Source organism: Dermacentor silvarum, chromosome 11 (genome assembly GCF_013339745.2).
Source record: "Dermacentor silvarum isolate Dsil-2018 chromosome 11, BIME_Dsil_1.4, whole genome shotgun sequence".
NCBI classification, from domain to species: domain Eukaryota; kingdom Metazoa; phylum Arthropoda; class Arachnida; order Ixodida; family Ixodidae; genus Dermacentor; species Dermacentor silvarum.
In genome coordinates this window covers 109452389-109480170 of record NC_051164.1, presented here as the reverse complement: position 1 = coordinate 109480170, position 27782 = coordinate 109452389, and the positions used below count along the sequence as shown (strand labels likewise).

At 44.4% G+C, this 27782-nt stretch overlaps 1 protein-coding gene and 1 long non-coding RNA gene across 3 annotated transcripts in view; one reads left to right on the top strand and one right to left on the bottom strand.

The window, feature by feature from the left end:
- LOC125941437 (uncharacterized) overlaps window positions 1-1648 on the top strand; it is a 95340-nt gene extending 93692 nt beyond the window's left edge. The window contains exon 3 of the long non-coding RNA XR_007464289.1: window positions 1552-1648. This is a non-coding gene — a long non-coding RNA (uncharacterized LOC125941437). The remainder of the gene's footprint in view (window positions 1-1551) is intronic.
- LOC119433502 (lipoamide acyltransferase component of branched-chain alpha-keto acid dehydrogenase complex, mitochondrial) lies at window positions 55-27782 on the bottom strand. Of its 2 annotated transcripts, XM_049658629.1 has the most exons (10): window positions 27651-27782; window positions 26151-26338; window positions 25171-25355; window positions 23319-23470; window positions 22540-22630; window positions 17514-17824; window positions 12614-12691; window positions 9569-9760; window positions 3648-3719; window positions 55-1996 (listed from the first exon to the last, which is right to left on the bottom strand). In XM_049658629.1, the coding sequence occupies exons 1-10, from the start codon at window positions 27729-27731 to the stop codon at window positions 1829-1831; spliced, it is 1518 nt and encodes a 505-aa protein (XP_049514586.1). In that variant the 5' UTR covers window positions 27732-27782; the 3' UTR covers window positions 55-1828. The 2 variants fall into 2 exon arrangements, with proteins under 2 accessions (XP_049514586.1, XP_049514587.1); XM_049658630.1 differs by lacking the exons at window positions 25171-25355; window positions 26151-26338 and having other exon boundaries at window positions 27651-27761.

Here is a 27782-nt window from a genome sequence, read left to right as displayed (position 1 = left end):
GTAAAGCTGTGGGAGAAAGACATAAATCATCACGTTGTATGCTGCTATTCTGACACTTATCATAATCTTTATTTCAACCAAAGCTGCTGACCATGCCAGCGGTGGCATCATCGTCACTGCAGTGTATGATGACATTGTCGGTACATGCTCTATCTGCAGAACATAGTTTGGATGAAACAAAGACCGTAGAGCTATTCCAGTGATGCCAATGCTTCAACATAGTAGAAAAGCAAAGCACAGGACGACAAAAGTGGGGGGAAAAACACAGAAGTGGCTCTGTACACAAGCAAATACAATTATCACAAGAAATCTCCGACTGCCTTCACAACTAAGGTTATCCCTTGTGTCCCAGATAACAGCCTGTTGTGCCCACTTATGGTCATTTGAACTCACAATGTTCCTTGTGCTGATATTCATTGCTGTTTTATACGTTTAGTCACTGTGATTTCGAGATCTCGATTTTTTGTTGACTGAATGCTTATATTTCTACAGGCATTTAATGGAGTAGGCTTAACCATTACGTTCATATATATAAAAATGGTTTTAAACACGTGCAGCATAAAAATTAAGCCAGTGATTCTAGACCTGCAACATGCCTCTACAGCAGAGATATTCAAGGGCTCATCTTTTGTACCACTTGGTGAACACAGGCTCTAAATGCAAAATACCTCACAATACTTGACAGCAAGTCGAATGCTGAGATAATCTCTAATACGCGTTTGTCACACATCTTTATGAACTCAATATAAACTTCAATAACCATGTAAAATCAACCTTCTTTTTAAAGGTATGCCACAGGTGCCTGCCAAAGTTTCAATCATGCCGTGAGATGGTGGAACATAGAGATTAAGACAAAGCTGTCACATGTCATGCCAAAGTGGAGAGTTGGCACCAGAAAAGCACACAGTAATGTTAAACAGCATCTCTATAAATTGCACACTGCATCAAAAACCTGATGAGTTTAAGCATTTTATAATAAACTTGCATTTCACTGAATTCATTTGAAAACTTGCATGCTTCCCATCCACCACAGCATACAACAAGATTTACAACTCTAAAAGGTGACAAGACTGGGTTATCAGCATTTGCACCAAATTCATAGCAAGAGAACTCCCAGCTGACACGCTTATCATAAAGACGTGCTATTTTCTGTAATATGCACAAAAATCAACATGATGAAGTCTTATTCATCAAATTTTTTTTTTTGTACTTCAAGACTTTAACAAAGCCGACAGCACTAGGGAAATAGAAATTAAGTTAAACTTGACAAACACATTTAAGAAAGCCATTGAATTGAATTATTTGCATTGCTCACTTCAGCACGACGAGACTCCTGATGAATGCTGCTCACTTCGCTGCTTACAACAGCAGGTGATGACAAACAACAGTACACATCCCCTGCGATACTCTTTAAAATGTTGATTTGCTCGTGACAAGATCGACAACAGCTGACACCAGCTAGTCAGTGACCCAGAGAGTTGGCAAATTACACTGAGAAAGTGCATGCTTCCATCTTGAAAGACATTCATTACCAACCTCGACTATTTGCAGAATGCGGTCGCGTCCATCTGCAGCAGATGACGAGGTGCCCTGGTGTTCTTCATGCTGAACTTTGCAGAGGAGGAGGCATTACAAGAAGTACCATTTGTGAGTAGCTGACCATTCTTCATTGTATAACGGAGTGCGACTCATGTCCAACAGTCAATGCCATCTGCGATTGCTCCTTAGGAGACAGCACAGGACACGTAGCACTAAAGCCGCCCAGTCCAGGACTGTTCCTTGACATTGTGAACGGTCACGGACTGTACACTTGCACAATAACCGAGGTCTATTTGAGGTGAACCAACATCATTGCAGGCGTCTCCAGGTACATCTTCCACAAGTTCGAAAAGCGTGACATGGTTGCACCATCGATGACCCTGTGATCGGCAGACCAACTGACTTGCATGATGTGCGCCTTGATTACATTGTCATCAGCATCAAATCGTGGCAGCTTCTGCACAGACAAGAAACAAGGACAAGATTTTACAGCTGCTGGATAACAAAGTTATGACAGCAATGACAAAAATATTAAATGCAGAAGCTTTGCTTGTGAAAAGGAAGAGCAGTAGGACATTTGTGTTTTTAATCTCAACATGATGCCAGTATGTGGTAGGTCATCACCCAGACCATCTCTAGTATTATCGCACCATTCTCTAGAGCCATCTTTCTTGTTAATTTGCCTTTTTTGAAGACACAGTTTTAATGTTACCACAAATCAAATTTTCACCCTCTTTCTTCCTATCTTTGTCACCTTTCCGTCCCTTCTCCTCGTTTCCCGCACTGCTGAACGACATTCAGGTGTCAGCCACACGCTAGACAGTTACAGTGCGCTCAGCAGGCTTTCCTCTTTTCTGTCAGCCAGTCTCACCCTCTCTAATTAAAAACTACATGGAAATGTTTTCTCTGTAAGCAGAAGCATAAAAGGAGAGGATCCAATCACATGGGACATGTTGCGTTCTAATACAGGATTAGGTTCAAGTTTACTTTAAATGTGGAAGTGACCATGTAGAGCCTACCACAAATGTTTTTGAAACACAGAACACGAGATAGAGCAAAATTTTGACGAATCTTCACCACTAAACTTCGAATTAAAAGGTAATGCGCAATAGTTATGTGAAAACGCAAACACTAAATGTTTCACTTCAAGATATATGTTTTAAATGAGAAAATGTGATTTGTGTATGGATATCATGCTCTGTAAACTCCTGCGATTGTGGGTACTTAGGCTAACCACTTGTTTTTAAGCCAGCTTTTTATCTCTCTCGCACTTATCAAGTTACCAAGGAAAATAACTGCCCTAAATGTAGTTATACAGTAACATACAAAGGATATGTTTTTGACGCGCTAATATGAAGTAATAGGCTTTAGTACTTGGATAGCTATTGCCATTTTTTGCACATTTACAACATAACTGGTCTAAAAACGATGATCAGTTGCACTGAGCGAAAAAAAAAAAATAATTAGTTGGATGATGCAAACTGTATCTAGTTATATAGTCATATACCACAGTCAATGGACAACTTTGGCTAAAAAAGCCAGAAGTTCTCTGGGAGCTTTGTTTATGAGGAAACAATAGAGGTCTATAGAATACCTAGGAAGCCCGGTTATGCTGAACTAATAATGTGGAAGTCAGACCATTCTGATGAAGCTGTGCTTGGGGTCACAATTCACAAACATCAAAACAGTGGCAGAAATGAGAACGGCAATAATCTAGTTAATTCATTTCGTGCCAATGCACAGTAATTGGGAATAAACCATGACATTTGACATTTCAAAGCTAAACAGTACAACGAGACACCCTCAAAGAGGGCTCCATATCACTTCGAACCCTTCTGGGTTTTGTACAGTGGGTTTGAAACTTCACGCCCATGGGAATGTGGCTGTTCTGAACAGGAATTGAACCTTCAACCTTGAACTTAGCATAGGAATGCCATAGTTTCTGAGGGACAGCAGATACAAGCAGCCCAGTTTTTTCAACAAGGTCCCACCAATGGACTAAAACTGATGTGGTTTACAGCACTTCTCAGCAAACAAGTTTTAACACTGTCACAAGTTAGAAAAAAAAAAAAAAGATGACAATAAGAGAGCCAACATTCTAGATATACCTGAATTGTTCCAATCGCACCAATGCACACCATTGGTCTAGCAATGACAGGCTTGGCGTAAGTCCCACCAACCTGGAAAGAGTAATGAAAACAACAGTCACCACATTTGCTGTTGCACTTCCATTTTATGGCACTGTAAACAGTCATGTGGCAGGTGTCATGAGCTGAAGTACGAGGGGGTACCCAAAAGTAACCGGAATTATTTTTTAAAAGCTGTGTATTTATATATTTTTTACAAAACAACCTTATCACCTTCAAAGTACTCTTCATTACAATGAATACATTTGTCCAATCTGCTATTTCATTTGTTTTGAACGACAGTTGCCTAGATCGACAAGTTTTGAACGACAGTTGCCCCAGATCATAAAATTAGCAGCAAAAGATTTGCCTACTTCTATCACGCTTAACTTGCGCTTCTAGGCTGGTGACTTTGAATTTGCTTGCAGTTTGTGTTGGCAAAAAGGACACAATATATCTCGTTTATAGCTATTGTGGGGACGCTTGATTGTAACGCATGTGCTGATGTTGTTTTCCTTGCATGGATCTTGCGTCTCCTATAATCTGGCTTCCCCGTGTAGCTATGTGCTGTCGCCGGTCGGTGTAGTGTAGTAGAGAAATGGCACGAGTGTTGCACTGCTAATACCACCTAACGGCGGGGGTACTCTGACACTTATTTTTTGATTTCGGGTCGGCAGTGTGCGCAGATGCCTTGCACACCAGTCGGCACGCTTCGTGGGACCGTCTCGCGAAAAGTTTTCAGAGTGGGGCACTGGGATCGACAAACATGATCGTTCAAATGCGCCACCGTTGTGTGAATGTACACGCGAACAATTAGATGTTAGTGTCCAGCATGGGGGTGAACATATTCACTTGATATTCTGGTATCCGACTTCCTCAATTTGTCAGCGCCCATCAGCATGTTCTACTGGTACTAATTCGGCTGGCTAGATTAGTGTATAAAAGTCACAATAAACCCCTTTTTGATTGCTCCTACTACAGTGCTGTCGTTTCTTTGTCCCAAGAGTACGGCTGTGACCCCACAATGGCTGCCGAACATGGAGCTTTTGGGGCATCGGATGATAGTTTTCACAGGGTTGCTCTGTGATAGACAACGTTTGTTTGAACCAAAGCATAGGCCTAGGGTAGATTTTTATCGCTAGCATAGGTGGCACGCTTTTTTGAGAGTGAGGCGATGGTTGCTGTGGCGTGTTTGAAGTTGTTGACATACTAAGCCTTTTCCGAAGTTCTTGGAAGATATTAGTCGGTATGAGAACTACATGGTCTGCGTCCTGGAAGTGCGAGGCCTAGCAGCCGCAGAGCGTTGGCAAGCGTGAAGTGAGTACAGAAGCCTCACGGGTGGTCCAAGTTTCTTATGTAAATAACTCCTTCTGTCTCTGACTCTGGGAACCGGGTAGGCGTGGGGTACGAGTGCCGCTACGAGCTGTCTGGTATTGCAACCTGGCACCAGGTGCTCTAACACCGCCAGCTCAGATGCTGTGTGCAGTGAGCAGGGTAGGACCGCTTCACAGAGCTAATGTCTACACGTGGCTGCCTGTATTGCATCCATTTTGGGTGTTGTTTTTGGATGCCGGTTGCTGTCAGAGTAGTCACTCATTAGGCCTAAAGTTTTTCGGAGCTGCCTGTCACACGTGAAGGGACACAACCTGGAGGACCGTGGTGTTGAGGTGTTGCACTTTGCTTGCCTCATTTGACTCAAGAAAGCGAGCTTGGTTCGCGTAAACGTAGCATCTGAGTAGGTGCCTGATATTTTAATGGTTGAATTGAAAATTGTGCCTTGTAGGCGATGCACATGCAGAATTGCTGGCCCTTGCACTGCTTCAGTGTTTGTCAAGTGCGCTGAGTGTACGCAGCTTGAGTGGAGTCATCCCTGGCTTGCTGCCATCTGCACATTGTCTGCACTATCGCCTGCTGCCCCGGACTACGATCGAGCCACCCCAGGCAATGAAGATGCATGTGGCAGGTTCGGCGCAATGGCCGCCTTTGTTGGCTTGCAACCGTAGGCAGCTGGGACAGAAACCAGCAGTCACCAGCCACTGCTTCAGCTCTCTTAGTAGGAAGGCACGTCAGTGCCAACCACCACATCGCCGTTTCTGGAGTCCTTGCCTGGAGTTGTGCCGTCCAGTCTGCAGAGTTGCTGCTGCGAGTAGCGGACGCTGGCGGTGTGCCCGAGAGACATTGTCGGTGCACGTGTTATGGACAAGAATGCGTGGACATTTCCTCGGCGCAGCCACGGCCTTGTGTACTACCTCTTGGTCATGAAGCACATGTTGATGTTAGACAGTGTGGCATGTTTCACCGGAGTATGTAACAATATGTATAAGGTTGGGGGGATGTGGGGACGCTCGATTCTCATGCGTCCCCTGATGTTTTCTCCGATTAGCTCTCGCGCGTCCTGTAATGTGGCTTTCCAGTTTAGCTGTGCGCTGCCGCTGGTCGGTGTAGTTGCAAAATAGTATGAGATATGGTGCAAGTGTTGCACTGCCAACACCACCTAACGGCAGGTTTACTCGGGCGCGGAAGGAAGTAGCCCCTTCCTCTTTGACTTGAGGTCGACAGCGCACGTGGATGTTAGGCGCGCCCACCAACACGGTTCGAGGGAACGTCCTGTGAGAGGCTTCAGAGCAAGGCACCAGAACGGACGAACATGATCATTCGAATGCACCATCATTCGCATGACCACATGCAAACGATTAGGGATTGGTGTGCCACATGGGGCAAACATATTCGCTCAATATCCTGTCACAGTGAGTCGGACTTCCTCGATCTCTCAGTGCCCGTCGGCGTGTTCCATTAGTAGTAATTCGGCTAGCTGACGTTGCTCTATAAAAAGCGTAATAAATGCTCTTTTGATTGTTTGCACTACTGTGTTGTCGTTTCTTTGTCCCAAGAGCACGCTTGGTGACCTCACACTATAAGCCAACATTTGGACAGCAGGAGTACTTAACAGCTACAAACAATGACATGCATGACAAGTGTTGTCAAGCACACTCGGGGTAAATGACAAAAGTGTTTGTGAATATGAAGTGTACCACTACTGTAGATGGTTAAATCAACACAGGATTGTTAGCGCTACTGGTAGTGTTAAACAGCCTTTTTTAAGGTGATTCTTATTACATTACAAAGCTTTTCCATTCCTGTTCACTGCAAATTTGCACTGTTTTGCAAATCACACTGGCAAGTGATCCTCACAATCACAAGCACGCCTTTTAAGAATGGGCCTTTCCCATTATGTATCTCCAACCACTGCTACGGTGCCCTTTGCAATGATATCGTGAAAAAACATAGCGTTTCTTTTTTTTTTTTTTGTGAAGAACCAGCTTCTGGCAACATCACACTTGCTGTGGCAATCAATGATTGACATTCAGAAGAGAGTAATGAGAGAAAGCCATGTGATATTGGCTGATGCCAAATCAGCCATGGTAATTGTTTGTGTGTGTTTGAATTTTTGCGTCACTGCTGGAGTACCGTATTTGCCCAAATTCAACATGCACTATTTTCCTGAAAAACGGGTCTGAAGATTGCCTGCGCATTTTAATCGGATACGAAGCCAAAACCACGTTTTTGCCGTTGGCAACAACCTGCTGTCAGATGCAGCGTCATCACCATCACAAAATGATGACAGGCCACATTTTTGTTAAAGTTGCTGTTGGTTTATTTTGTGCTCGACTACAATCTAGAGCGGTCTTCTCGGCCATAACTTTCGGAGGCACAATCACTTTCATGAGATTTCATGCGAGTTAGCACCGGATGGATCGCCGTAATCGGCCACCAGCGTTTCTGGCGGTGTGTTACGCTTGCTATCTGCACACAGTGCCAGGAATACTTTTGGATGCATACTCATTAATAAAAAAAAAGAAAAACACTATCTGTGAAGGTAAATTCTGTATGTCTAGTTTTTTTCTTATTGCAAACGTGAAAGGTAAGCTATATTTTTTCTTAAAAATTGGTGGCATGTTACATTCAGGTGCACTTTCATTTTCTTACTTTAAGCCCATGAAAATTGTTTACACGTTGGGATCGGGTAAATACACTCGAACCTCGTTATAGCAAAGTGGTAGGTCGTTTTTACCTACAAAAGAATGTTCGGTGTGTGGAACACGTGGCTTCTTAGCACATGAAGCAACAGCCTTTAAATATCTGCCTTCTGCTCTATTGTAATGATTTTTCACGTCTGCTTCCACTTGGCTTGTCACAGTTGAGCAGCACGTGGCACACAACAAAGCGCTCTGCCGTGTGGTCAAGTAGGCAAGCGAACTTCACCGCGCCGGCGTGGCTCGGCTGGCTCATGAACGCCAAGATTGCACCGGTGCCAGTGCGATCTCAAAGGCCACGCCCAACTGCCAGCCCGTGCGTCGCGCCGCAGGGAGAGGTGTATGCACAACCTGGACGTGACCCCCCGAGATTGTGCCGGAGAGATCTCGGAGGTCAGGCCCAGCTGCGGCTGCCTGCGCGGTGCGCTGCAGAGAGCGAGATTAGTGAATGCACTAATCTTGTGCACCGAAGCGCATAGCCGTGCAGCATGGTGTGACTTGCGCAGGCTTGCGAGTTACCCCTAGATTGCATCGGGGAGATCTCGGAGGCTACACCCAGTTATGGCTGCCTGCGAGGTGTGTCGTGGAGAGCGAGAGAAGTGCGCTAATCTTCTGCATCGCTGCGCACAGCCGCGCAGTGTGTCACGTGACACCCACGATTGCGCTGGGGAGGTCCCGGAGGCCCCGCTAAACTATGCCTGCCTGTGCGGCACGCAGTAGAAGTGAATGCATTAATCTTAACCATGCACACGCAAGGGAGAAAGTTTAGTGGAGAAGTGCGACAGAGAGCCGCTGCTTGTGCGTACATGTGCGGCTACGCGTGGCGGTGAGAAAGACCAGTGTTGCTCGATGGCGAATTCAATTCGGGGACACACAAAAAAAGTGCCATGGTGAACGAGTGCCGAACCCCATGGAAATCGATGTAGTTGGCGCGCAACACTCAGGTATTTTTTGGTTTTGGAGACCAAAACCAAAACTAGTTCGTTATATCCATTGGCAGGACATTTTCACTTCGTTAAAACTATGTTTTAAATCTATTGATCTCTATGGCAATTTCACAGGGAATTTCATTTACTTCGTTATAACCATTATTACATTATATACCGTTTCATTATAACGAGGTTTGAGTGTTACTAGTACATGCATCAAATTTCTTTTTCACAGGAGGCGAGCATGCGCCTTTTGTGAACTTTGAGCCCATGAAAATGGCTCACTGCAACATACATATGCATTCCAGGACACACTGGAAGTAGACGACAAGACGTCACATCATGACGCAGGCCAGTGTTGGCAGAGCTTAGCCCCGATCACTCGGCAAACGAGTCGAGAAAAAGCATGGCTAGGGAGGAGGGTAACTTGTAATCGTCCGTAGCTCTTTTAATGAGACGCTTCACTTAAATTGTGGTGCAAATGTCTTGCTGTAGCTGTACCCTATGCATCTACAAAATTTGTCCAAACCGTTTCAAGGACCCTTTAAAAAAAATACCATTTAAAGTGAGTCCAAGACTTCTCTATTCATCAGGGACTAACACTAGCTTTGATATCATACGTTGCAAAAACAGGTTTTTAAATACATATACATATGCAGTACTGTCTCCAAATATGTAAAGAAGGCTCTTTGAAACAGTAATAGTAGTACATGGAGCAATACATTTTACAATAGATGGACTGTCACTGTATTTCAGGGTGCACTTCAGGTGTAAATGAGTTGAAGCTGGTGCTGATAGCGAGTGTGCATAACCTTGGATATGTAGCTTCAATTCCATACCACCTGTAACACCTGGCCAAAACCAAAGAATGGCAAGTCGAAAGGGATGTATGCAGCATAGTAAACAACAGATAAACAAGGCAAGGAAAGTCTAGACTTGCCGCGCCAATGTTGGACAATGTGATGGTGGCACCGGTGAGGTCGTCTTGTTGTAGCTGCCCTGCCACGCCCAAATTTTGGAGCCGGTTGAGATCAGCAGCAATTTCCATGATGTTCTTGGACTCAACGTTCTTGACAACGGGCACCACCAGACCGTTCGGGGTGTCCATGGCAATGCCAACATTATGGCAGCCCTGGTATAAAGGGAACACGATCATCAATCTCATGAGTATGACTAAATTCTCTAAAGGAAGAATTTGTCCCCCCAAAGCTTTCCAAGTGGCTTTGCCTTGCATCAACTATACGAATGAAATACTTGCAAATTTCCTAACCTCATCAATTTTATCTGATTCTTCATCCCCACCTGGCTTCCTTCCTTTTGGTTTCAATATTGTTTCCTTTGGCATCCATTTTGTTACTCTAAGCGTAACGTAAACACGATGCCAGTGTCCTTCCTTACAATATGTAGCACTGGACACAGTGACTATACTAACTGACATAAGGAACCTAAGATGTAATAATAGAATTATGATTTTTGAGGAAAAACATTGGACAGAAAAAGGTTAGGCATGAATTCCCAGAGTGACACCAGTTTGGAGATATGTGCCATCAAACTTGCAAAAATGCACAGTTGATCCCCCTTACTTTTTAACAAAACATTTGATAGACTCAACTGTAGTTGACATCTTCGCATTGCGTAAATTGCAATGTCGTTTTTGTCGCTTCGACAAGCTTACGTTTTCTCTCCTCGAATTTGGCTTGAGTAAGCAGGTTTTTCGAACAGGGCATTTGGTGGTAAGTTTTGACCTGCCCACTTGGCACGAATCGTTGCGGCACGAGACGCCGACGCACATCACGCTGGACAAGAGATGCACATTGTCGTTTTTCTATTGCATAGTGCTTTAAGACGACGATGGGAATACGAAACGAAATCGAGCTGGTGAGCGATGGCGGGATACGATACCTACGATGTCGCCAGAGCGAAACATGAAACTCACTTCACACTGCCTGCAGCAGGGAACGACGGTGTATGTGGGTTCATCATCATCATCATCAGCCTATATTCATGTCCACTGCAGGACGAAGGCCTCTCCCTGTGATCTCCAATTACCCCTGTCTTGTGCTAGCTGATTCCAGCTTGCGCCTGCAAATTTCCTAACTTAATCACCTCACCTAGTTTTCTGCCGTCCTTGACTGCGCTTTCCTTCTCTTGGTATCCATTCTGTAACGCTAATGGTCCACCGGTTATTCGTCCTACACATTACATGGCCTGCCCAGCTCCATTTTTTCCGTTTAATGTCAACTAGAATATCGGATATCCCCGCTTGTTCTCTGATCTACGCCGCTCTCTTCCCGTCTCTTAACGTTAGGTCTAACATTTTTCGTTCCATCGCTCTTTGTGCGGTCCTTAACTTGTTCTCGAGCTTCTTTGTTAACCTCCAAGTTCTGCCCCATATGTTAGTACCGGTAGAATGCAATGATTGTACACTTTTCTTTTCAACGACAGTGGTAAGCTCCCAGTCGGGATTTGGCAATGCCTGCCGTATGCACTCCAACCCAATTTTATTCTTCTGTAAATTTCTTTCTCATGATCAGGGTCCCCTGCGAGTAATTGACCTAAATAAACGTACTCCTTTACAGACTCTATTAAAAACATGCAGTATTCTGCAAATGACACTACGCCCCATGCGCTGTGAAACAGATGGGTGAAGATGCTTACCACAATAGGGTTGGCGGTGATAGCTGTGATATTACCGAAAATGAAACTGAGCTGCAAATCTCAGGTGCATCATAACGGGCATCACTGTAAGTATCTTTTTGTTTTAGGTTCTCTTGCCAAAAACAAGGTTATCAATAACTGCAAGAGTTGTTGCTTCACTAAACGGCAATTATTTTTACTAAATGACTTTTTTTTAAATTAGGCTTCTGCTGCTAGCTCTAGCCAGCAGCTGCATCCAAGTTTCCTTCTAATCAGATCCACCACACCTATTATCTGCTATTGACAATTATGTACTTGTCCCTTTAAAAAGAGCATCTTATGTGCCTTTAAAGGTGTCCTGAAGCACCCCTCGGGCTTGATGAAAAAACACATTCTGTGGACAGCATATCCAATATAGCATATCCAATAGTATTTCCAATAACTCCGCTTCTGCTGAATGAATTGAAGCACTTTTTGCGGCAATGTATTTTCTAAATAGTCTAATTTAACTATTTTGACCGTGTTTGCCCAAACCTAGGTAATATGTTATCGGTAAACATATGCCGCACTGCATGCTGAAAAGGCCAAAGACTGAACTTGGTAAGTTTTATCAACTTTCAGTGCGTGACACTAGCACAAGTACGAAAAAATACATTGATATGCAGCGTCACACTGATTTGCTGATGTTGGAGTTTTGGTGCGAAATTCAAAACTGTGAGTTTCGTGCTAATTTGTTCTCTATAATTAAAAGATAGCACAAATAGAGTTTTGAAAGAATGCCCTAAGTCTAAATTAATTTAGATTTAGTATATTTCTCTTTAGTGTCCCTTTAATGTCATGAAGGGCTCAAAAAGTTGTAGTTCCGCACAAAAGGCAAAGCATCGAATGTGATGGCAAATTAGCAGAGAGCTATACGAAGTAAGGATAGTACTTTTATCGACCGTATCAACTTGTAAACATTCATTGCCAACTAAATTAAGAAGCATGATGTCAGCAAGCGCGCAGCAATCATGAACACGTCACACTCGATGACTGCGGACACCTACTGTCAAAACACTGGCGTGAGGAAACGCGGCAGCAGTAGCTGACGAAGTGACTTTCGTGCTGTTGTCTATCGCTTCAATGCAAACTGAGCGCCGAGAACACACAGCACGCACAAAGCTATGAGCTGCCGACGCACCTATAGACTCTGTTTCCGACGCAGATCGCTTTCAGGATACGGCCGCACAACCGCGCGCAATCGCCACATACGCAGTTGCAACCGGAGTAGAATTATGTGTTTCCTACTCCTAGTGTTTCCTGCAGAGGCTGTAAAATGCCGAAGAAATGGACGAATGAAAGTGCTTACCTTAATTGTGATATTCTCAACCTTCTCATCCACATAAGAGTTGAGGATGGGGTACTCGAACAGTGATACGGAGAGCGCCTGCGTGTGGAAAAACATAAGTGACGCATTACTTCTTTGCCAAGGATGACAAAACAAGAAGACAAATGGAAGTTACACACAAGGCAATACACAACTCAAGGTTGCAATTATGCGTCTTGTTACCTTTAAGGAAAACCAAGGGTAAACCTGAATACCATAGCTACATAAGCGCACCAACTGCAGTAATTTTGAACCTAAGTAACGGCTTACATAAGTTATATGCTCAGCTGCAGAAAAGAAAAATACATACACTGCCTGATACGGTGATACATGTTTGAATGTTGATGTATGTAAAAGTTAATCTTTCAATTAAGTCCCAAAAACTCTAAAAAAGAAAACAGGCTGCATTTTAAACAAGCATTTACAATAGTTAACAAATAAAGGTTGCTCAGCCTAATGGGTGCACAAGCATTAACATGTGTAGGCTGTAATTGACCTTAAGTTCAACTATGGCTAAAGCTCACTAATAAACTGCTCGCTATGTCTTAAGAAAGTAGCAACAAATGGATGCGCACATACAATCGAACCCAGTTACAAGGAACAGGCTTATACGTTAAAGATATTTGGATACTATATCAAATAATTCGATACACCCAAGCTCACCTATGACAAACTGAAACAAACTTTTTTGATGCTTCATTATACAGTCAACTTCTGTTATTTCGACCCTGACGAGAGCGACGAATTTGGTGGAATTAAACAAGATGCAGAAAAAATGTGAAAACACAGTATTTGCCAGATTCAGACATGCCCCTCGAATCAAACGCCCGCTCACTTTCTATGTGTAAAAAGTAGAAAACTAACATAGGGATAACATTAAAGCTCTTAAACAAACTAGAAAACCTAATGAGCACGCGAGTTTACAGCAAAAAAAATGGACAGGTATGTGTTGCACAGTGGCGGCCATTTTCTTAAAGTCAGCTTTGCTGCAAGGTTTTTGAAGTTAGCTTCGCCGCGATACTTCAATGTTATTCGGCAAAGCAAACGCACGTGGTTCGAGGTCGAAGTTAGAATCAAGTAAATACCCTAAAGACGTTGTGAGCTACTGTTATTGCCTGAAAATCTTCCTAGGGCAGGCTGAAAATAGGCTTCTCCGATGAGAGATCATGTGTGTTCAATGCATTCACCGTCTCCTGAGCTCTGCTGACAGGCACTACCAGTAAAGAGCTTGCTATTGGGGTCACCATAGGGGTCCGGATCATGCATGCTGACTGTTCAGGTTCAAATTATTCGGCAAAGGGAAATTTTAAGGTCTAAATAATGAAAGTTGGGCCCATAGAAATACATCGGTGTCGGTTGAGATCTTCGGTTGGGATCGAATTAGCGGACGTCTACTGTATATGGATTCATTATCTCCAGCGGAGAAAAGAAGCAAGGAAGTAATTCATTTAGTAAAACATTATAGGGGGTCCCTCTTTCACAGGAATCCGTAGACCACAAAAGTGAAACGTGTCGTCACAGAAGCTGTTGCATGTTTGTTTCGTGAACTCACGGTCCGCTGCAGCGAAAAGCGCACGATTTGCAGGCCAGCGACCGTGTTGCAGCTTTGGTTGGCGCCCGGTGTCTTATTGGCGAGCGGCAACCTGCTGTCGAGTCGCTTCGGCGACGGTTCGAACATTTTGGTCCGACTCCATAGAGTCTTGCGCAGCCAGTTCAGTTGCAACGTGCTCAGCTTCAGGAATGCAAGTGGTAGATTTTGCAGCGTGCGGCGCGAACGCATTCTGTTTCACGCTGGCATGTCTCTCGCTGGACCAAAGCGAGATTCACCCGTCGACGTCGTTGCCTTTCTGTGCCACTTAGTGCAGCAGTTTTCTTAGTTGGTGCCATCGCAAGCGAAGCTGTTGGTGGCGTGTAAGCGCTGCTGATGCATGTTGAAGCTGCACTCCGTAGGCGAAGAGGCGCCACAGGCTAATCTGATGCGAAAGACAAACCATGTGCGGAAAGTTCCAGCACCAAGCTATACTGCGTTAGTGTCACAATGCAGTACTTCGCTTCACCGATCCTAGATGGTGGCACCATACCTGTCAACACAACATGTTTTACTTGTTGGTGCCAAACGTCACATCTGTTACATCCGTAATGGAAATTCATCGCGGACCCCGCCATAAAACACTTTCGTGTTAAAACAAAACTATGCATACTTGGCAGTAATTTTTGCCTTTGCCCTGAAATGTTTCTTAACATCACTATGAATGACATTCTTGATGCATGAGATTGTGTAGACCTACTCGAATCCACTCAAAAAGAAAGTACGACAACAAAAAAGAGGAGAGGAAAAAAAAAAACTATAAATGTTGCTCGCGTTGAATGCTCCTGTTGTGACATACAAGCAGCTTTGTGGCACTGGCAGCAGGCACCACGACTTCAATATAGCCAATGTCCAGTGCGTTACGAGAGAGCTATTTTGCATTTGTATTGGTCAGTAAATTTCGCCTGTTTGACACCCAGAATAATTTGCTGTATGTGAGTTCGTTATACAGGGTGTCCCAACTATCATGCACCAAGATGGCAAATGCCACGTAGCTGGACAAAACCAAGGTAACATTGTTTGCCGTTCCTTGGAGTTCTGAAATATGTCAAAATTGCAGAGAAACATGAACTCCCAATACAGCTTTCTGCTGTTCAATGCATGCTACATAAAATTTTTTTGAGCGTGAAAGAAGCCCACAAATACACGCAAAATTGTGGCGCGACTGGCCGCTCGAGGCACTTTGCGTGTATTTGCGGGCTTCTTTCATGATTGGAAAAACACTTTTATGGAGCACGTTTTGAGCAACAGAAAGCTGTATCGGGAGTTTTTCATGTTGCTCTACAATCTTCTCATTGACATTTTTTATCTAATTATATTTGAGAAATGTATTAAGACTAATTATGTAATTAGGCGGAATGCAAAAATTGGCTGTGGCTTAACTCAGTTATGCCTGGGTGTGCGTAGCGAGAGGTATGCTGAATCTTATTGTTTAGCTTGGTTCTCTCTACGGTTACATCTTTATCGTTTAGCTTCGTACATCTGAGCGTTTAGGTTTGGTTGTTACCTCTTGTTAAGTTATGGTCTAAAAAGACTAGACATTTTTAAAGTGTAATGCATTTATTTTGAAAGTCTTCAATCTTGTTGTTTCTCAATTGCCACAAAGATGGCCCCGGTGGTCGGTGAGGCGGGAGGATAACTTGAACACGTTTCGGGTGTTATCCTCATCTGAATCCACTCGCCTGATCACTTCGTGCTTACGACGCTTCTCGAGGAGTGCGGCTCGTTCTTCCTCCGTCTCCTCGGCTCACTGCCTCTTGGATTCGTTCCGACCATGAAGCCTGGCTTCTTTCAGTCTCGCCGACTCACTTTCCATATCTGCCGACGAATCCCACCGAGCCGCCCCTTCTATATATACAATGTAACGCCGGCTGCTCCTCTGACGTCATGCCAAATGGCGGTTGCTAGGCAACGGCTCAGCTCGCGGGGCGACCACCTGCCACAGCGAAACGGCGAGAATACGACCAATGTAGCTCTTGCTACAAAAATAATCTGAGTATCTCCAAGGGATGGCAAACAACATTACCTTGGTTCTGTCCAGCTACGTGGCACTTGCATATTTTAAAATTTTGGTGCATGATATTTGGGACACCCTGTACAGTGAACAACAGAATTTTCAGACCCTTGATTTTTCAGACATGCCTGATAATTAGGGCGCCTTCGTAGCATCGCCACGTACCCCCATAAAGCGAATTCACACAGACATCTCGAATTTCAGACGCTGAAACTCTGTGCCGTTAAATTTTACGACTCTTCTCCATGACGGCATTATTCGAAGTCACCAACACCGCCATTTTGATTATCTCACAGCCTCGAACTGGTGCTCTCGCTCGCCAATCTGCTGGCAGCCGCAGCCAGCAGTAGGCACCGCGCTCACTGTCGCCATTTGTGTTTAGCCACATGGCGTTTGGTGCGTGGTCGTTCTGTGCTGTTGCACGCTCCGCAACGCTAGGCCTAGCTGCTTCGGCCTTCGCTACCAAGCTTCCTTCTATTCGGTGCGGTGTTTTTCGTTGGCAGGATTCGCCACTGTCAGCAATGGTGACAAATCCATCTTCATCATCCTTGCCGATGGCTTCAAAGCTCAAAAAGCACAAGAATGTCCCAAAAGTCAGCTTCGCTGCAGTACAGTGCTGTTACGCAGTCGAGCATACACAATGTATGGTGGTGAAGCATATTGAGAATGGAAAGGGGCCAATGGGACATAGTATGTGTTGAGGCACCCACCGTCTCCTGTCACAGCACAAGCACCGAGATGCCGAATAAGTGTACTGGCAGGTCTTAGGAGCTATTCTGGACGTGGCTGTTGTGATTTGAGCTCTTGAAGGCAGTAAAAGGCACTCATTTGTTTTTTCAGACTGACCGTTTTTTTTTCGGACGTTTTCACAGTCTCTAGGGAGTCTGAAAAGTTGGGCATTGGTGTATTCAGGTTAGATTCTATCCCTCTGGGGAGAAAAATCTGAGTGAGGCATTGAACTCGGCCAATGTCCCTTAAGGAATTTTATGGCACTAAAGCAGTCACCAAGAAAGTTTCTGTGACTAAATAAAAGGCAAAGTTGTGGTGACTAAATACTTGCTAAGCTATCAACACTGGTCCATGGCAGGAGATAGCATCACTACTTTCTGCACTCTAATGTAAACACAATGCTCATTTCAACAATTTGAGAGTTTACTACGAGCATTTTCTATGATGACAGTATGTGTAGTGACAGTGCAGTAAACATGATAACAGTGACAGTGCAGGAAAAAGAAAGTACAAGGTCATACAGTATACACACAGCAACATGGATCACCAACCTTCATAAAGAACGGCATGTAGGATAGCCGAACACCCATTTGGTCAGCAAGTGGCTTAAGGATTGGCCGCAGCTCCACAAGCCGTGTGACGTTGATCTCGTCGCAGTAACCAAAGTGTGGGATTGCCAGAGACTGTGCCATAGTCTTGGCCATGGCTTTGCGGATGCCCTTCACCTGCTCAACACGGTCTGCAACGGCTTGCAATGTCTTGACTGTGACTGGTTTCTGATGGACTGGAGCTTTAGCCGGTGTTGGTGCCGCCTGCTTCAGTGCAGCTGCAGGTGTAGATGCCTTGGCTGGTGCTGATGGTCCTGCATAACAAGATTATAAAGGTTTACTGTAATTGCAAACTTCTTGCCATTTGCAGTATACCGGGTTACCAGAGAGGTGTACAACAGTAACAGCTCGTAGCGACATTCTGTGCTGCAAAATTTAACAAGAGAGCACACAAAGCTAATACTGCAGTGAGCTGCGATATCCTATTTAACTGCTGTCAGTGATGCTACGGCTGCACGAATTGCACAGAACTGCACCGGGAGGCAAATTTTGCTACATTTCAGCAAAATATGAGAAAACTGCGCCAGCCCTGCGCCTAAGGTGTTGCTCGGGCTTTTGAAGACGGAACTAAGTCCTCCCAAGAGCCATTCCTCCGCACCATCGAAAGCAGCATGGCGTGGATCAGCAGCTGCATTAACTCCTCGGTAAACGAGTCAATTAAACCTGGATCGTACCGCTGTTTCTTCCGTTGCTGTTGTTTATTTTCAATACCTTCCTCCTTCCCCATGTGTGGGTTGTTTAGGCAATGCTACAGCGTTGGTGTTCAAGCGGCAGTGAGCTGTTGCGATGGTGCTGAGCCAGACCCCGCGTTTGTCTCCTGTATGACCAATGTAAATTGGTGACCAAAGTTTCGGACGCTGCACGGTATTTCGCTCAATTTTTTTTAACATATCACGCACAATGTCCCAGACATGGCAACTGTGAGCAAAGTTGCTGCCATACAATTTGTCGCCTATCCCCCACTTTCGTTGAAGTGATTTCACAGCCGTACGGCTGTTATGCTTTTGGTTGACTCAGTACCAAACAGCAGCTTTCACATCTGGATACTGATGAAGTGGCGCCGATTAGGCCTAGGTGCATGGCACGGGTGTTATGAATCATGCTGCCATTAGGCTGTCGCAGCTAGGTGGCCGTCAATACGTTCGAACCCAAAAACTGCCTCAGCTATTGGCCACGAGATCACAGGCTAGATTGGCAGCCAGAAGCCGAGGTTGGGTCCTGTGGGCAATATGCCGGCACCTACTACTGCGAATGCTTTTTGTTGGTTTTTTGCGTTTAACGGACGGAATGCCGAAATCGCGCATGTAGGCAGAAAAACTGAATGCTTGCATCAGAGCCTAATGTCACAGCATTGCACAGTGAAATATCGCGCGCACATATCTGCACTTCGCGATGCACATCGAGCTGCAGCGCGACAAGCAGAAGTGAAATGCCTCCGCAGGCTCGACTATCGCAGTATATATTAAGTAGATGGTATATCAGTGAAGCACACCACTAGGGCATTAAGTAAATTTTTACTTAATTTTTACTTACTTAATTTTTACACTGCTGGTGTTAGAAAAAGCAATGAAATTATTTTACTGCAAAAGTTAATGTTTTTGGACTGCCCAATTATTCGGACGTTTGTGAAAAATAAAGAAAATCGGTTGGTGACTGTTTTCACCGTCAAGCTTGACACTCAGTATGCATTTCACATTCACAGGTGAAAGTCGACACAAAGACGAAAGCACCATGTGACGTAAGTGATTATGTATCACAATAGCCTAGAAGCCTGACAGGTTTTATAGCAGCTGTGCTACTGCCCTCTCAGGCTGACATTCCCCTGCAATAAGCTACGTAAATTTCGGGGAGAGGGCCTGCGTATAGACTCTCATCTACGAAAGCGAAAAGATATTAGAGAGTGTCACATTTGATGATGAATATTTCGGAACGGAAGTGTTCTTGACGAATCAAACAAAATGAAGTTGTCTTGGAATTGATCACTGAAGTTTTCAATATAAACATATATACCATAAATCGTCAAATCAAAAGGAACATTTCTGTTTGCCAGCTCTACTTGTTCGCAAGAACTGTGTCAGCCAAAGCACATAAATGACGTATGCAAGCAGCTATTCGCGTAGCTGGCATTAGTTTTATCAAAACTCCAGGTACTTGATGTTTAGAGAACTTTATAATATGGCAAGTTTGCAATCGCTTTCATAAATCTGCTCTGAAATTCCATTTTACTGCTCTGAAACGCATTTTTAGATGCTCCAAAAGCTGCTCTGAAATGGCATGGGCAAGTATCATCACTGTGCTGTGTAAAGCATTAGCAGTGTCGTAATTTATAATTAGGACTCCGTGTTTTCGGAGTTTATTTTTCTTGAAATTCGGAGGGTGTTTTTCGGAGTTTATTTTCTGGCGGGAATTCGGAGTTTATCGGAGTTTATTTCTCGTAAATCTCCAATTATCCGAAATTTGGAGTTAAATTTGCATTATTCTCAATACTCCAAAATCTTGGATGAAATGATATCTGAACACCAAAACATCAGACCACACACAAGCACAAATACTTGAATACAAAACTTACGTTTGTGCGTATTACAACCTTAAAGCTTGTTTTGTAATTGACGCAATCATACTTTACGAGGTTGCAGTCACTGATGGAAGCACGCTCCTTTCGATTGATGGTTCTCAGCTTTGAAAATGCCCTTTCCACGTTTGCGCTAGAAGGCTCAGCGCGCAGCGAGAAAGCGCTGGCCACTGGACAGTGTGAAGTCTCCAAAGCGACAGGGGCTCAACAATGTTACTGAATAATTAGCTCTGATAGTTCACAAAATCACTCATGAGTTGGCTCATGTAGTCAGTTTCAAGAAACACTAACTTAAAAATCGGCGCATAGGTTTCAAACGCGCGGGGTAACTCATGCTTCACATTTAGATTCACAATTTGAACACTATACCAAAACGATTCACTGGTGTACTGGAGTGCATCGAAAAGGTTCCTCTCAACTGTCTGACACCACTTTTCAGCGACAACAGCATAGTATCCATGAAGGTCTGCGACAGTCGTTGAGCGGTCATATGCCTCTCACTCCGTGCGCGACAAGCCCTTTGTTAAATGTGCGATGGGTGAGGTCTACGAGATACTGTTGACGTGAGGTAAAGTTTATATCGACCAAACCGCCCGATGTATCAATGACTGCTTAGAACATGCCCTTTTGATTTAGAACAGAACAGGGTCATATTGGCCTTAAAATCGGAGTTTATGTGATAAATCCGAATTGTCAAAAATTTTACCGGCGAGTGTTTATCGGATATTTTCGGATTTATCCGAAAACATGGAGCCCTATTTATAATGTGCAGTGCTTTTATGATTTGCATTCACCAAGACAACTAACGTGACAAATATATTTCTTAAACACATCGTAGCTGGACAAAGCATCACAAGGTGTCGCAACCAGCTTGCTACTGCCATCCACAGCTTTGGCAACCCGATAAATCACAAACAGTAAGAAGTTTGCGGAATAGGTAAACCTTCCGACTGTCGAGACATTGATCCTGGTGTCAGTGAACCTGTAAGAATGCAGTGGAAAGTACATTGCTGTCCAATACAAGGAGATGTTTTGTAGGTGTGCCAGCCAATTATATTTGCCTGCAATAATGACGTCGAGGCCATGAACATTTTTCAATATTGGCACCTCTCGGGAACTATGCCTCGGAGCATGGAGGCATAAAAGACTTGTGTACTGAATTCTTAGGTTGTCACCATGTACCGACCCTGCACTTGGGCTGCGAAAAGGTGTGGGCAGTGGTTTGTGCCACATATCAGGAAAGTAGCCAATTTTGCTGTGTTAATGCGGCTACTCTTATACGTACGGAAACGTGATGGTCACAGGGCTGACTTTTTTTTTTAAATGACATAACTAAACAGTGTGTTCAGAAAATGCAATAGTGGTGAAATTTTTTCATGATGATGATAATATTTAATGCCATCACCTTCAAAATGGGGTGACAACAAATAGCCAACTAGCCTGCGGGAGCTGATCAGGTTGTACTATATAGCAGTCTAGTCTGTTGCCTATCTCTACTTTATCTTGTAAAGTTGACTATGCCTGTAACGACCCTGGCACCATCTGTCCTTCCCTGCTTTCCCACCAATAATTTAAACGTCTCTTGATTATCTCGACCGCTGGCAAGTTACACTCCCATCAGTTTTGAACCCAAGCGCTTTGAAAGGTGGACGTTCCCTACGGTTCTGGCTGGGTGAACATCTTGGCATTCTATTACAATGTGCTTCCTTGGATATTTTCCGAAGAAGCCCCACTCCGCTGCATATATATTTGCTCCTGTATGTTTTTGTTCTGAAGTAGGCAGCTTGGGCCTCAAAAAGGAAGGCACAGCCTTTTGTGTTATCGTGTGAATTTCCTTTCCTGATTTCTTGTTTGCTGTCATTGTGAAACTTCATGGAGTTTATTGTGTCACATGTGGTATAGGCGTCCGTGAGCGAAAATTTCCATATGTATAAGCATATGCCACACCTTGGCTGTATGACATGCGGTATATGTGGGTTATATTCAGTGATGCCATCTGGTGGCGGAGCACAATACCAATGTGCCAGTATTTTGAACTACAAGATGGGCAGCACAATGAAAAATTATGCCTCACAATCTCATCTTCACGCTCATGCAAAGCCTCAGTGTGATGGTGGGTGGAGCGCGGTAGGCCTTGCTTATGTGGCTAGGGCCAATAGCTTACAGCATAGCAGAGACAATAAAGATAGGAAAAAACCTGGAATGGCGTGGCTCTGCTGGCATTTAATTGCCGATAACTTTGTTCATACAAGGCACATTGAAAAACATATTATTTGAAAATATTTGCTAGGAGATGCCCTTTGTGCAAGACCCATTCCGCACCTTTCATGAAAGGTGTCGCAGGATTCCTTTAACACACGAATACATGGTCTCATCAAAGAAAAGTAGGAGACTCACTTGGGGCCTGCTTGAGCTCGATGTAGCGCAGGACATCTTCCTTCAGGATACGTCCATCCTTGCCAGTGCCCGTGACATCGGAGAGGCGTATCTGTGAGCACAGCGATACTGTTTTGTAAGCTGTGAATAACATGAAGGATGCATGTCTGAGACCACAGACAAGCACTACTTGTAAGTATTTTACTTCAGGAAGGTGGCTTTACATACATTCCCTGCAGTCATGATTTAATAATACACAAGATTTTGAATTTAAGATGCGTTGCTCGTAAAGCACGTGATTGTAATGATACATGGCAAACATTGTAGTGCCGTGCATTGCAAGAGATATTTTGGGGCTGCATACATCTTATAGTCATTTGCTCCACATGAGAAGTGCCTAGAACGAGAAGGTTAACCACCGACTGCAGGAACTTGGTACGTATTACCGAAACTGAAGAGAAAGCTCAGACACCCAAGAAAAAAAAAATTCTTTCAATACCATTGTTGCACACATTGTGGCATGGGTCAGCATTCCTGCAACAGCTTTCAAAGTCCACGTTGGATAAAGGAGATAAAAGAGTGCATTATGAGGAGGATATAGAACAGTAAGAACACTACACAACACTTAATCATATTGCAATGTGTTCCAACTTTACTATCACTTCTCTATGTAGCACATGAATTTTTTTAGAGGAAATATTTGCTAAAGAGTGCTGCACAAGCAACAGTAAAAACTTTTTTTAATGCTCTGAGAAGTCTGCGGAATATTTGTAAAGCAATAAAACAAACAATGTGCTCACATTGTTCTCCATGGCTATCCGACGGACTGCAGGTGTTGTGAGCACCTTGTCCCCTATTCCGCCACCAGGCTCGCTGGCCAGGGGCTCCGAAGACTGTTCACTGCGCTGAGACTTAATGTCCTGGTCCTGGACTTCGTCATCATCTGACGAACCTGTTCAAATTGTAAAAAAAATGCCATTGTTTGTTCACTTCTTGATTTATTCTCAAGATTAGCACCGCTTGCCTGCAGTTTACATGGGAAAACTGGTTTGTAAAAGCAGTTGTATATAGGAGTGGAAGGAGGCCTGTCGTAGGCAGTTGGTTGATTCTCGAGTTAATGAGTTCCGAGAATGAAATGAGCTCGATGGACACACTACACAGTGTATGCAAGACAGAGCTAAACATCTCTGCAAACGCAACACTACATTTAACTAAATATTCGCCCAAGGTGTGTACAAGGAAGTTCTTATTACAATGCCAAAAGTGCTTAACAGGTCCATATTTCCTTTTTGTAATTTCTGTACGCGTTGTTCATTCTAGAAGACTTTCTAAAAACGTAGCATAATATCTAAGCCACTTTTCATGAACGTGCATTCCACTTGCACGTGGAGCAAGAAAGTTGGTCGTGCTCTTGCAGTTTGATTGACACATTTAAAGGGGCCCTGAACCACTTTTTAATGAAGTGGAGAAAGACATTTGAAGTGAATATATGCTACTAAAATATGCTTTCCCGTAAAAAGTACTTCAATGCGTTCAGAAGCGGAGTTATTGGCAATCAAACACGGCCTCCGCTGTGCTCCCCTGCCTCCTTCAATGCCTTGCACTGCGAAGGCTACGGCGGAGTGGGGCCACAACGCTCCGCCTTCTTCATAATGTAACCATGGCGCACAGTTCAAATTTAATTTTAAATGTTAAAGTAGACGCCGGGGGGGGGGGGGGGGGGGGGAGAGAGAGAGAGGGGTATTCTGTAAGAGTCCACTTTGGCTGTCGCCATTGGCTGCCGCTTCACGAGCGCGAAGGTGCCAGCCAGTCTCCTTCGCGCTCGTGAAGCGGCAGCCAATGGTGACAGCCGAAGTGTACAATCCATTAGGTGGACTCACAGAATACCCCCCCAGGACTTCCGATTTTGGTGCCTACGACGCACTAAACGTAACCCAAATGCAGTTGTCCACAGTGAGTTAACGTAGATGCTATGGATGCCGATTTTGGTGCCTGTGAGGCGCTAAATGTAAGCCAAATGCGGTCTTCCACAGCGAGCAGCCAGTGGGCTCGTGGCGGCACCCCGCGGTGTAGCCGACCGCAGCGACCAATAGCAGCTGCGTATTGGAATTTGCTTTATTAATAAAGCACACAAAAGAGAGTGAGGATCATGCCTTCTGTTGAAACGAGAGCGTTTGAGAGAAAGGTGACTTTGCGCTCCGCTTGCGAGCTCCACGCACCACGTAAGAAAGCAAAACATGGCTGAGATGTTCACAGCAGCTATGCTACCCGTGGACTATGTTATTTCACCAAGTCTGAGGGGTGGTTCAGGGCGCCTTTAACTCTACCTTTGATGAGCTAGAGGTTTGGCCTTCTATAGCGTCCTTAACTGCACTTGAGCTTTCTCGAACATTTCCTTAATCTTTAAGTCTCCTAACTTTCCTGTCTGGCTGCGAACAACATAAAATAGGAGCTACACTTTTCGAAAAGTAAGTGTTTTCGTCACCGCCACCTTGTGAGGCAAGAGACCGCGTTACAACACATAACCTTTTGCTCTTGATTCAATTAATTTTGTGTTCAAAGGGGAACAGTGTGAAATGCTGTTGTCACATGCGATATATGCTGGGTCAATTCTACATAAGGGCCAAGAGAGGAAATAAAAATGCAGCTCACTGAGCGAGTCGTCGTCAACCTCGATGTCGACGAGCGGGGACCCAACCTTGCAGATGTCGTCAACTTCGTGGTACAGCTTCTTGATTCGGCCGTCATAGCGGCTCGTTATGGTAACTGACGCTTTGTCGCTCTGCACTTCACAGATGCTGTCGAACTGGTTCACAGTGTCACCGAGCTTGACGTACCTGGACAGACCACAAGCTGTTGTGCTCAGCTTCAAAATGAGCAATACCAGCATCTGCTGTAATAGAATGCTGATAGAGTCCTCCAAATAAGCACAGGCAAATGATTGAGGTGGAATGGGCCTTAGGCAGATGCAGTGGTTTCTGTGCATGTTGTGTCTCTATTTGTCACCTGTTAATTTTCATAATGAACCTCAAGTTGCAGACAGAGGTAATGATAGGGATGTGACAGCTAAAATAGTTACGCATGCTCCCCCCCCAGAGCTGGAATATCACAATTTCAAAGCAAGAAAGCAACGCGAGAACTTTGTAACAATGATACTTTGGGGGATCAAAGGAATGTACGGCCAAAATTATAGGACAAAATTTTGGCAAGCTTGCTTTAAAACTACAGTCAAAACTCAACATAACAGAGTAAATCGAACATGCTCTTTGGCCGATGTCAGCATGTAATGAATATGTGCTTATAATGAATATTGGACATGACAAAATTTTCTGGCATGTGACTTCATTGTAGCAAAGTTTGATTCTACACCTTAAAATACAACAGGAAACTGCCATAAAGGAGAATTTTTTTCCAATGGTTTCTCAGCACAACTAGGAGGTGTTGTACAGTGGTCACACAACTAAGTACAGAGTGCACATTTGATGTGTCATGCACTGGCTGCGAGAAAGTCCCATTTTAGTGTCTCCTACATTCCATAAAGTTTTGCATTTGACGACCACAAACTGAAACGGGTCACATGCTAGGCCAAATGACCAAGAAAACTTGGGGTACAGTGAATTGATGAGGCCCACCATTCCTTGATTGTCACTTCGCTGATACCCTCGCCAATGTCGGAGAGCTTGAATGCCACAACCTCCTGAAGCCATGGGCTGGTGTGCAGGGGACGCAATGCAGGCAGACTGGCTCGCACCTGTGACGCCACCGGACGACGTGGAACACAGCTTGCAGCACGTGGGATGTGCAGACTTCGTCTCGAATGCTGCAAGTTGGGCCGTAGGTGAGTGCCTTTGTTATGTGGCAGTGGTGAAAAGATATAAACTTTTTATGGACAAGTGTTGCCTGCAGGCAACAAACAAAACTTTCTTGTTGAGTTTTAGTTTTGAGTATGGAGTTGCTGGCCCAACGTTTTCGGCCAAAACTGAATGATAGGTATCAAGTGTTATTTGCTGGATGAGAGCAGGAACAGAGCACATGGAAGTAGATTGGCACATCACTCGCTTTCTTTTGAAAGCACGGTCAGAGGAGAAAGAATGATGCAAAATGCCTCATCTAAGCGAACAGCCTATGATCACAACAACCTGCCTTGTAGCCTAGCATCCTAGCTGCATTGGTTATATTGTAGTGACGGGAGTTGCTTCAAGTTAAGTCGCATTTTATAGGGATGAGCATGACAGCAGAGAGGTAAGGGTAGCACACGCATGACATATCAACGAACATCTGAGTGTGTTGCAGGTTGCGAGGTTACAAGCTTATGCATTATTTTATCATGACATGCCTTCTCGATCCATGCTTTTTGCCATAACTTTGGCTACGTCCTCTCCGCTTTGTAAATGGCACACGCTGCAGGTAATTAGTGTTTGGGCGGATCCGGTTTAAGAAATGTCGCGGAAGTACGACGCACAGCCATGGGGTAAAGAAGTTAGTTAACATCGGGGCACTCGATGATTGCGAAAACGGACGAAAGCTTTAATAGGTAAAATGCACAATAACGGTTGTACCGAGTAATACCCCAAAGAAAGTATCCGAGAAGCGTCGAAGATTTTTGCATATACCTTCGCATATACTAAAGCAAAAAGTGAGTTTTTCCGCTAAGTGCACGGCGATCAACACGTGTTATTCGACGCACATGAACTCGTATTCGGAAACTATAAACCGTCGATACAATGCGTCGTTCATTTTAGCATCCACAACTGTTCACAGTCCATACTGAGAGATCAAATAGTCGTGGCAGACGTGTGCTAAGAACGCGCGGCAGTGGTCGCGCCTACGGTGGCTTTCGCCCGTAATTCATTCAAAAATCCGGTAATCACGCCACTTAGCGCAAGCTTGTCAATTTCAAAAGTTACACTCGCTTCAAAAGAGGCCGTCGAACCCCCCGTAACGGCTGTGCCCGATAAAAAGTCTGCGGTGGCGTGATTATCTTACAGCGAAAGGATACCTTGAAAAAAAACAGCAGATGGTACGTACGATACCTTGCCAATCGAGTTTACGCTAGCGCACCACTTCTGGCCTTTTATGTGTACTGCAGTGAGGCGAACTCTAAATGGCAACAAAGTAATGAAGTCAGTTACCCATTTGGACGCGTGATGCCGAACTTCGCGAGGAATGAGCTTGAAATCCCTCGGAACGAGTCGAATTAAGACCGCTGCCATGCTAACAGTTGTAACGCAGCTGCACAGCAGACAACACGCCACCTCGCCGTT

Excerpts from the sequence above, each read along its gene's own strand:
- LOC119433502 (XM_049658629.1), bottom strand. The coding sequence starts at position 27,731 with ATGGCAGCGGTCTTAATTCGACTCGTTCCGAGGGATTTCAAGCTCATT. Across the intron at positions 26,339-27,650 it reads GGCATCACGCGTCCAAATGG|CATTCGAGACGAAGTCTGCA; the intron begins GTAACTGACTTC and ends CCCAACTTGCAG. Across the intron at positions 1,997-3,647 it reads GTGCGATTGGAACAATTCAG|AAGCTGCCACGATTTGATGC; the intron begins GTATATCTAGAA and ends TTGTCTGTGCAG.